Below are 11,320 nucleotides of genomic sequence, written 5' to 3'. Positions count from 1 at the left end.
GATCTGGAAGATTTCATCTTGTCTAATCTCCCTATTTTTGTAGGCTTAAAAACTGAAGCTCTAAAACAATTGTTGTTAAGTCATTGCAGTTATGTCCAACTCTTGGGGTTTTCTTTTTTTAATTTTTAAAAATCTTTCTTATTTATTTTAAATTGATTGAACTAAATATAAAATAAGAAAAAAACAAAATAGAAAAAAGACAGAAAAGAAAAATAAAAAGCAAAAGAAAATGGAACGTTGTCATGTGCCCAACAGAATATCAGGGAGAATTCAAAATATATAACAATAAATTTCCATTTCAAAAAAACATCTATAATAATAGAAGAAATTATATTCGTGACTGTCCAAAGAAAAAGCACTTTTTATTTTATTATTTTTTTCTCCTTTCATCCCCCTATCTCTCCCAAGTAGGTTACAGTTAAGCACACTAAGTATAGATATATAGATAGAGATACCCTTCACACACACACACACACACACACACACACACACACACACACACACACACACATTCACCCTTCTTGGGGTCTTCTTGGTATTTTACAGATAAGAAAACTGAGGCAAACAGGGTTAAGTGACTTGTCCAGAGTTATATAGCTAGTATGTCTGAGGCTAGTAAATTTGAGTCTTTCTGATTCTAGTCTCAGGACTAAGTCCCCTGAATTGTCTAGTTCCCCTGAAATATTGAAAGAATTTCCTAAAATGACAATAAAAAATAGAAGAAGGATTTGAACCCAGTATTTGGATTCCAAAACCGTAACACTTTCTTAGAGACAAGGATGCCTCATTTGATGCATTTAATACTCTATAATTCAAAGCTATATGCCTTGTTGGGGCTTTGAGCTCTGGGTATATCCAAAGCAGATAATAGTTTACATCCTCTTTAAATAAGAGCACTATTAGAAAGAAAGGGGCAGGAAAGGGGTCTCTTGTGGACATTTTTTGTCCTAACAACCTAGTTTCTCTAAATAACCCTCTGATGGAATGAGCCTAGAGTACTGCTACATGGAGACTGGTTTTGGGCCACAAACCTGCTTTCTATCTCCCTCTGCAGGAAGATCTTCAGAAGCACATTGAGTTATTTATGAGAAGGATTTGATTTGTCCTTAAATGGCAAGCTCCCCAAACTAGATTGTTAAGATAACACCTGGAGCTATGACCTTCACTCTTTAAAAATTTTTTTATTATAAGATGTTATTATAACAATATTATAATATTTTTGTTATAAACTTGAAACCTTAAAGCACATGAATAAAAGAAAAACAATTGACACAAAAATCAGTTTACATTGTTTATACTGTAACAAAATATATAGATTTAAATCATGTCATATTTGTCTTTTCTGTGTACAATTATCTTGTTTCTCCTGATTTATGGTACATTTTCTAAATTTGCATATATTATTATGTATATAGTTGTAATCAGTATATATATATATATATATATATATATATATATATATATATATATATATGTTGTTCTTTTGGTTAAAATTTTTTTTTACTCTGAATTACTTTATTCACATTTTTCATATTCATATTCTTTGTAGAAGTATTGTGCTATGCAGAAGGGAATGGGGTTGCACCATGTGCCACAGACCAGCAGAGGACTGTGAAACACCAGGATAGATCAGACCATCAATGTGGGGGAAAAACAACAACTGGATGTTAACACCTTGGAGTAATATTCTGATGGCCCCACCTTAGTTACAGCTGTGGATTCAGTAATAGTCCATTTTATTCATAAACCACAACTTATTCAACCATTCCATGACTGGTGGGATGTTTCTTTCCAGTTTTTCATTATTAAAAATATTTCATTACAAATAGATCTTTTTCTTTTCCTTAAGGTACAGTGTATAGAAGTTTCATCTCCACTTTTGAAGAAGTTCCAAAAAGAAATACTCACGAAAGATGTAGGCTAGCTTTCACAGGTGAAAGAATGTATGGGCTAGTTCTTAGAGGTGAAAGAAGGTGTGGGCTAGCTCTCACAGGGGAAAACAGGTGTGGGTTAGCTCTCTTTACCATAACTGAGCTTATCATGTAGGGAAATGGAACACAGGGAAGAGCCGTTGAAGCCTCCTTGCTGGCTCACTCCCTCTCCGGGGCCCTGGGAAACGAAGCTGGGCTCTAGACAGCTCTTCCTCCAGCATCTGAAGCATGGAAAGAAGGAAGCCATATGTAGTTCATTCCTTTCTTTTGATCTGCCTGGTTAGTCTTCCTAATGCACAGCTCCCTATTCAAAATTTTACATTGTTTATCCAATAAAATACAAACTCCCTAGTATCTATGTTCCAGTCCCTCCCTAGCTATCTGGTCTCATACACATTCACCCTCTCACATAATCTATGTTCCATGCAAACTGTTTCCTAAAGCACAAAGTCTTTCCTTGTGGCTCCCCTGCCACTTCAGTGGCTCTGTGTTACCTCCAGGATCACATACCAACTCTTTGGTTTAACTTTTAGAGCCCTTCATAGTCTGGCTCCAATTTACCTTTATAGTTTTGTTATAAATTACTCCTCATCCTGCTTTCGATGGTACATCCAGAAAAACACACAAATGATATTCTGTCTTCCATTTCGATGCCTTCATACTATCCCTTGCTTCTCAAATGCTCTCCCTTTCTATCTCTGCCTCTTAGAATCTGAAAAATTCTGACAAGGACTTGTTTTGGATCCAATTGGACATCATCACTCCCATCAGCAAGCATTTATAGAATGCCTACTGTGAACCACAACTTGCAAATCATCTCTTCCTGTCTAAGCCTGGACAATAACCAGTACTTTTCACGTTTCCCCGACCTTCTTCTTCTAGTCAGTCTCATATAGCATACCTCTTTTCGGGCAGCTAGCCTCTCCTGCCATTCATGCAGCTCCAGGGTGTGTTCATCATCCAGAGTCATTAGCTTCTTCTTTTCCTGTGCTACCAGGCGCTGAATTTTTTCATGCTATATAGAGAGGTAAAAAGGCAAGCTGGTGAGGTCTCTGCTTCGAACTTCACTGGCTATTACTCATCTATATTCATCATAGCATATATGCCCTGACCAAGTTTCCACTTATTTACCTGCCACCCACAGATGGGATTCATCTTTCTTAAGGATGGGCTGCAAATAATAATTAATACTCTTATGTATACAGCCCTTAAAAGTTTTCATATACCTTTTATTGTGTTATCACATTAGCCATGGAAAGAAGGAAGGCAGGCATTCAGTTTAATTAACTTTAATAAGCATTAACCATGTGCAAGGGTTCCACTAAGATCCCATTTTTCTAGGCTCCAATGAATGTAGCCTTGATATTGCCCTGGTTCTCAAAGTCTAGCCAATGGAACCTAAGTGTTGGTTGGCCCTCTCAAGCTGGAAAGACTTCCGTCTAGGTCTGGAAATAGATTTTGGATTTATTACCCAAGAATCTGTGTAACTAAGGTTGGAAAGACTCATTACCAGGTTGATTGCAGAGTTTATGACTATAACAACTCTCTATAGAGGGATTGAGATCCATATTGGGGGAAAGGGGAGGATCCACATTGATTACAGATCCTTATAACAGGTGCAAGATATTATGGTAAGTATCAGAGGACAGAAAGGTGAAAAAGGACACAGGATCTGTTCACAGGGAGCTTATACTACTTTGGGGGAAGGGAAGAGGAAATAAGACATGTGCACCGATAAGCATAATAAAACTAGAATATCACTGAGTGCACAGGAGAGGTCACACATAGTGGAATGAAAGATTCAAAGAGAAATGAATCATTTCCACTGAGGGGAATGGGGAAAGAGTATTAGGAAAGGCTCTACGAAAAGGGTGGTTTTGAATTTGTTCCTAAAAAAAAAAAAAAGGTTTCCATAGATGTAGGAGTTCATTGCTAACATGAGGGAGAGTATAGTTGTTATTCCATCTTTAAGCAGAATGGGTCATAGCTAAAAATACAGAATAGAAGGTTACTGTGGGGCAGTGACTCTGAGGCCGGGAAGGTGGGCTTCCTATCTCTACTTGACATATGGGAAATCTGAGAACCAGACTCATCCAAGCATCCAAGATCACATGGATAAGTTCAAATTAAAAGCCAGATTTGAACTCAGGAAGATGAGTCTCCTTGACTTCAGACCATGCACTTTATTCAAATCCAAGTTTTGACAAAAAGGTCACACAGCCTCTCCAGACCCAAGTCCCCCATTTATAAAAATGAAGGGGATAATCTTGAAGGTCCCTTCCAGCTTTGCAGATTTCCAGAAACCACAGAAACCAAGCTTTTTCTAACCGTCTTGAAGGCTGGAGCATCCCTACATAGGGTCTGCTGGATTTCTGGCATTTCCTTTTCTGTTCTCTCTCACCTGAGGCAAAGAGGGCTCCTATCACTCACCTGCATCTGCCCCACCTCCTGCACATTGGCCTCCAGCTGCTGCTGTAGTTCCTGCAGCTGTTTTTGGTGTTTCTGCTGGCATTGCTCTGTTTCTGCCTTCTGGCGTCCTTCCTCTTGCTGTAAGAACTGCACAAGAAATACATCGAGCTAAATTGAATTTGGTACCAGGGTGACAAAGCTTCCAGAATCTCCTGAAGGGGAAGGGCAGTGAAGGGGACTTTGTGCTCCTGGCTCAGGCATTGTTATAATAAGAATTGCACACACAATTCTGATCACACTAGGCCTCTGCTCAGAAACCTCTATGGATTCCCCATGGCCTGTTCTTAGGATCATCTCAAAACTCCTTACCTGGGTGATGGAGGCCCTGTGCAATCTGATCCCAACTGATGTTTCCATCATTGCTTCTCATTACTCTCCCTTCTTGTTCCTGTGCTCTAGCAAAGCTGGACCATTTGTTTTTTCTTAACCTTGTGTTCTGTTTTTGGAATGACCTCCCTCCCCTCCCCACACTGAAATCATATCTATCCTTCAGTATGCCGTTTAAATACCTTCTCCTCTACAAAGCCTTCCCTGGTTCCCCATCCCCAACCCCAACTGAAGGGACTGCTCGGCAACATCTGCTTTGGTACTGGATCCTAAGGACCACAGGACTTTTCCAACTGACTTGCAGCTGAAACATTCTCTGTGTGATCTCCCTCTTAGAATATGTTAGCAGGGGTGATCTGACTTTTCTCTAGGTATCCCTGGTGCTTAGCACAGTTCTTTGTGCATTATATAAATACATAATACTATATGCTTTATTTATTAACAACAAAAATAAATTCTGTATTTACTATGCTTTGCTTAATATTTACAATGATTATGAAATTTATCCTTTATATAATTATATAGAAATATATTATTAATATATTAATTATAGTAATTAACACTATAAAATATTAATATAATTATTACTAATATATTATTAATTGATGAGCAGTCCTCTGAACTTCCATACTACTTTGCTGCCATATTTCATCTATTACTATTATATTCTGCCTTATCATGGAATCAGCAGAATATAAAAGTATGTTAGAGACAGAAGACAAATCAATAAGTATTTTTAAGTGCCTACTATGTGCCTGGTTCTATACTAAGGACTGGAGATAAAAAGAAAGATAAAAAAACTTCAAAGCACAAAAAACCCCCCCACAAATCAACTGATCCTTTCACAAGAAGTTCACTAAGAGGGGGGAGACAATAAATCAACAACTATATATGGGCAGGATATATACTTGTGTGTGTATATAGGCAGAATATATGTGTACATGGGTGTATATATGTATGTATATATCCATCCACATATATATGATGAATTAGAGCTAATCAATAGAGGGAAGGCTTTGGCATTAAGGGGGCAGAAGGACCACGCCCCTCATTTTTTACAGATGAGGAAACTGGAAGCCAGCCAGGTAAAAGCATTTGCCTGAGGTCACGCTTCTGGTGGCAGAGACTAGCCTGGATTAGATCATATTCCTTTCGGGCCTAGCCTACCTCACAGAATCTTGGAGTTGTAAGGGACTTCGGTGGCCATCTGGACTAAACCGTACCTGAATAGGAATCCTGTTCTAATGGAAAGAGCCTGGACAGGGAGTCAGGATTCCTGGGTTTTCAGTCTAGTCACTTTGGATAAAGTCTCTTCACCCATCTGGGTTTCAAATTCCCCTCCATGAAGTGAGTAGTTGGAGCAGGATGTCTAAGGCCCCTTTTACCATTCTAAATTACTATTCTCGTGGTGAGGGACTGACAAATACTTACTCCATGGATCTGCATGGAGTACCTGTTTGAGTTGCTCTCTGTGCTCAGAACCACTTTTGTCCTGAAACTTGAGGCTCTCTTTGAACTGGACTAGGCGGGCCCTGGCCTGGCTTCGCTGAGATTTTAGTTGCTGGCTTCTCTCCTGCGCCTGCTGGTTTTTCAACTCTTCCAATAGGAGGTGATGGAAGCTGTGCATCCTTTCATTATCCTGCAAAGCACAAGACAAGACTTTCATATAAAGTAATTTATCCATCCATCTTATTCTCTTTCTCCTTCACTTTCTTTTACTCTCCTGTTACCTGATTTTTCTTTCTTTCTAAAATAGCTAGATGATACAATAAACAGGATATTGAATTTGGAGTGAAGAAGACTTGGGTTGTAATCTCCGACACTTAATAGCTATGTGACCCTTACTAAATAAGTCACCTTTCTCATCTGCAAAATGCATAGCAGCACCTATCTCCCAGAGGTTATTGTGAGGATCGAATGAGATAACCTATAAAGCTCTTTGCAAACCATAAAGCACTATATAAAAAGATATGTGGGAAGTCAATTGAATGCTGAAATGGGCTAACCTTGCAAAACAAACCTATCACCAGTTATGGGAAGGAAAAATCTAGTTCCTTTAAGTGCCTACTTATCCCATTTTAGGCCCCGAATGCCTTGCGGGACAACTTTTGGAGAGTCATTTAAGAGGAGGGGATTGGATTCAGGCAGAGCAGCTCTTTGGTTGAGGTTAGTAAGATTAGGTATCAAAAAAACATTGGGGGGGTGCTAAGTGGTTAGAGCACTAGCCTTAAAATCAGGAGGACCTGAGTTCAAATTTGATCTCAAACACTTAACACTTCCTAGCTGTGTGACCTGGGCAAGTCACTTAACCCCAATTGCCTCAGGGAAAAAAAAAAAAAAAAAAGCATTGGAATTACCTTTTCATGGCGCTTGGTCAACTGTTGCCTGTGCAGGGTGTACTGTTCCTTCACCTGCTGCTTGAAGAGCTGATATTTTTCTTGTAAGTGGGACTGTTCCAGCTGCCAGATCACAGCCTCCCGAGCTGCAGAAAAGAGGTTTCTTCATAATTACAAATTCTCAGTCATGTAACTTCTCATAATTATGTATTTTCTTCAAAAAATGGGCATTAATAACATAATTACTATTATCAAGGATGGGACAGCAATTTGCAAAAATTTTTGACATGAAAAAATGCTTATATTCCAGAAGGTTGTGAATGATTGGACCACATCATTGCTAAGGCCCCCTTCCTCCAGGTCTAACATTACATGAACTTCTGCCAAAGGTTATTCCATCCATTTTCAGCTCCTATTTCATCAACCTGATTCAGTCAATTGGATCTTTGGATGCTTTTATTGAGGTCTTCAACCTTGGTAGGAAGGTCCTATGAAAGATGGTTAGGATAACTATCCCTCTTTCTAGGTCCACAGCTGTCTGATAATATGTGGGAAGTTACTTAGACACACGAGCATATTTTACATCAGCTACAATAATCATCGCTATTCCAACCAGCATTAAAGTTCTTAGCTGACTAGCTACCCTCCATGGAGGAAACATTAAATGATCCCCTGCAATACTGTGAGCCTTAGGTTTCATTTTCCTATTTACAATTGGAGGTCTTACAGGAATTGTTCTTGCTAACTCATCCCTTGATATTGTCCTCAATACTACCTCAATACATTCTTAACCTTACAAACCAAGATCCTGATCCAAGGCCCTCAAACAGACTAGCTCCAATTCATTTTCCCCCCAATTTTTTCATATACCACTCCATTTCAAGTACTTTACATTCTGACTGCTTTGTCTCCTGTTCTCATCCTTCCCTCTACTGTCTACATGCTCCTTGCTCATCTAAACTGGATCCTAGAGTAAAATCCTGACATTTCTTGGAAAGCTCCATAGAAAGTCTACCTATGATCACTTTCTCTCCAGACCATACCTCAATTTCCCTGCCAGAGTCTGTGCTACAATCACATTGAAGTCAATTTATGGTTCCCACCTGAGCCTGAGGTAAGGTAGGGATGGAATGGATAGTATACTATGGAAAGAATGACCCATGTCATTAAAATTCCTTCCCATTAGACTCTGCCCTAGATCCTTATGTTGATATTCCAAGTACTGTGTTGTTATCCCTTTCACATCATTACTTTCTCCATCATGGTTTTGCTATATCACAGGTTGACATAAGAGATTAAATGTGAGTTTTATTTTGTTTTGTTTTTTGCAAAAGCCAGAGACAACATGTAAAAGCCAGCAAATAACACAGGAAAAGTTTGGAAAATCAAAAATACATAAAATATATGAATAGCATTGTATAATATCAACATATTTTATCTTTTGATACTGTAATAATTCAGACTTCTCTGTACAAAGGGTGGGCCAAAAATTTTATGTAGATTTTCCATATCATGGGGATACAGCCCTCCTAATCCCTGTGATATAGAAGGAATAACTATATAGATCCTTTCTTTTAGGATCCCTGTTGTCCTTTCATGGATGGTCATGGAATCACTGAATTTTAGAGTTGGGCGGGACCTTTGGGTCATCTAGACTTTTTTTTTGTATTCAAAGCATGAATCCCTTCTATAATATCCCTTAATAAGAGCCCACTTTACATCTAATGAACACATTTAATGATGAGGAACATATCACCTAGTAAGACACATCATTCAATTTTTAGCCAGCCCTACAGAGGAAATTTTTTCTTACATTGAGATGAAACCTACTTGTCAGTAACTTTGACCTATTGGCCCAATGTTTGCACTTTGGAACCCTCGGAATAGAGTTAGTTCCTCTCATAGCTCCTCAAATACAAAGATATCTGTCACATCTCTTTATAATTTTGAGCTAAGCCCTACCTCTTTTGAGGCTATGGACTTTACTGGTGCATTCCCATTCAATAGAGGTCACTTTTTTCTTATGCTCCTGAATCAGTTTTTGTAAGGCTTGGTTCAACAGTTCTTGCTGATGCTGGTTAAAACTCTGCTCCTAAAAAAAAGAAAATTTTTTTTAGTCCAATAACAACAGCAGCATCACCATCACCCTTCAGTTACCATCATCATCATCATCATCATCATCATCATCATCATCATCATTATCACCATGTATTTCTTCATCCACTGCTGGGTACAGAACACCATGGCTAAACAGTGAAATAGGAAGATGCATGAGAGGAGACGGTCCTTTTCCTCAAGGCATTTAAATTGGAAAATCTTATTTTTTAAACAAAGAGCAAATCTAAAGATACCATAACATATAGTGGATAGAAGACCAGTCTAGAAGTAAGAAAAATCTGGGTTGGGTTGGGGTCTTGCCTCTGACACTATTCATTGTATGAAGCAACTTAACCTCTCAGTGGCCCCAAGAAACTCTAACACTTTAAATTATACATGAATGCCAATCTACTTAAGTGAATGAAGTCTCCATACACAGGGTTCTCGGCACAGATGGAATTAATAAGGAAAAGATCTATTTTTTCCAGACCCCAACTAGATTGGCATATGATACACAAGCTAAAGATGTATTGTCTAGAATGATACCCCAGATGAACTAAAACAAAAAAATGTACAAATTAATTTCTAGTAGGTGCTAAAGAAAAGGTCCCTCTATCTTTGAAAGTTGTGTCCTCTCTGTGTTACTGAGAGACAATGTTGGCTAATGGGTAGAGTTTTTTTTTTCATGCTTTGCATGCTTTTATTTTATTTTCTTTCTGGCCAGGCAAATTTTTATTTTTATTTTTTTATTTTTAAACTTTTTTTTATTAAAGCTTTTTATTTACAAAACATATGCATGGGTAATTTTCAACATTAATCCTTACAAAACCTTCTGTTCCAAATTTTCCCCTCCTTCTCCCTACCCCATCCCCTAGATGACAAGTAGTCCAACACATGTTAAATGTGTTAAAATATATGTTAAATTCACTATATATATATATATATATATATATATATATATATATATATATATATATACATACATACATACACACACACACACATATATATACACATACACACATATTTATACATTGCACAAGAAAAAACAGATCAAGAAGGAAGAAAAAACCTGAGAAAGAAGATAAAGCACAAGCAAACAACAATAGAAAGTGAAAATGCTATATTGTGGTCAACACTCAGTTCCCACAGTCCTCTCTGGGTGTAGATGGCTCTCTTCATCACTGAACAATTGGAACTGGTTTGAATCATCTCATTGTTGAAGAAAGCCACATCCATCAGAATTTATCATCATATATTCTTGTTGCCATGTATAATGATCTCCTAGTTCTGCTCATTTCACTTAGCATCAGTTCATGTAAGTCTCTCCAGGCTTTTCTGAAATCTTCCTGCTGATCACTTCTTATAGAACAATAATATTCAATAATATTAATATACCACAATTTATTCAGCCATTTTCCAATTGATAGGCGTCCACTCAGTTTCCAGTTTCTGGACACTACAAAAAGGGCTGCCACAAACATTTTTGCCCATGTGGGTCCCTTTCCCTCCTTTAAGATCTCTTTGGGATATAGGCCCAGTAGAAACACTGCTGGGTCAAAGGGCATGCACAGTTTGATAATTTTTTGAGCATAGTTCCAAATTGCTCTCCAGAATGGTGGGATCCGTTCCCACAGTTTCACCAACAATGCATCAGTGTCCCAGTTTTCCCATTTCCCCTCCAACATTAGTCATTATCTTTTCCTGTCATCTTACCCAATCTGAGAGATATATAGTGGTATAGCAGAGTTGTCTTAATTTACATTTCTCTGATCAACAGTGATTTGGAGCACCTTTTCATATAATTAGAAGTAGTTTCAATTTCTTTATCTGAAAATTGTCTGTTCGTATCCTTTGACCATTTATCAATTGGAGAATGGTTTGATTTCTTATAAATTTGAGTCAATTCTCTATATATTTTAGAAATGAGGCCTTTGTCAGAACCTTTGAATTTAAACATGTTTTCCCAGTTTATTGCTTCCCTTCTAATCTTGTATGCATTAATTTTGTTTGTACAAAAACTTTTTAAATTAATATAATCAAAGTTATCTATTTTGTGATCAATAATGACCTCTAGTTCTTTGGTCACAAATTCCTTCTTTCTCCACAGGTCTGAGAGGTAAACTATCCTATGTTCTTCTAATTTGTTTATAATATTTT

At 37.7% G+C, this 11,320-nt stretch overlaps 1 protein-coding gene across 2 annotated transcripts in view; it reads right to left on the bottom strand.

Moving 5' to 3' along the window:
• Positions 1–1,539: 1,539 nt before the first annotated feature.
• The window catches only part of LOC141555042 (STE20-like serine/threonine-protein kinase), a 63,087-nt gene continuing 53,306 nt past the window's right edge, over positions 1,540–11,320 (bottom strand). For both annotated transcript variants that reach the window (XM_074287597.1, XM_074287598.1), the window contains 6 exons: positions 9,026–9,155; positions 7,085–7,209; positions 6,181–6,366; positions 4,362–4,487; positions 2,833–2,946; positions 1,540–2,152 (listed from right to left, as the gene is read on the bottom strand). In XM_074287597.1, coding sequence (XP_074143698.1) covers positions 2,039–2,152; positions 2,833–2,946; positions 4,362–4,487; positions 6,181–6,366; positions 7,085–7,209; positions 9,026–9,155 — 795 coding nt within the window. In that variant the 3' untranslated portion in view covers positions 1,540–2,038. The remainder of the gene's footprint in view (positions 2,153–2,832; positions 2,947–4,361; positions 4,488–6,180; positions 6,367–7,084; positions 7,210–9,025; positions 9,156–11,320) is intronic.

This window comes from Sminthopsis crassicaudata, chromosome 2, assembly GCF_048593235.1.
Source record: "Sminthopsis crassicaudata isolate SCR6 chromosome 2, ASM4859323v1, whole genome shotgun sequence".
Classification (NCBI taxonomy): domain Eukaryota; kingdom Metazoa; phylum Chordata; class Mammalia; order Dasyuromorphia; family Dasyuridae; genus Sminthopsis; species Sminthopsis crassicaudata.
The sequence above is the reverse complement of the archived record's forward strand: the minus strand, read 5'-3'. Positions and strand labels throughout refer to the sequence as shown.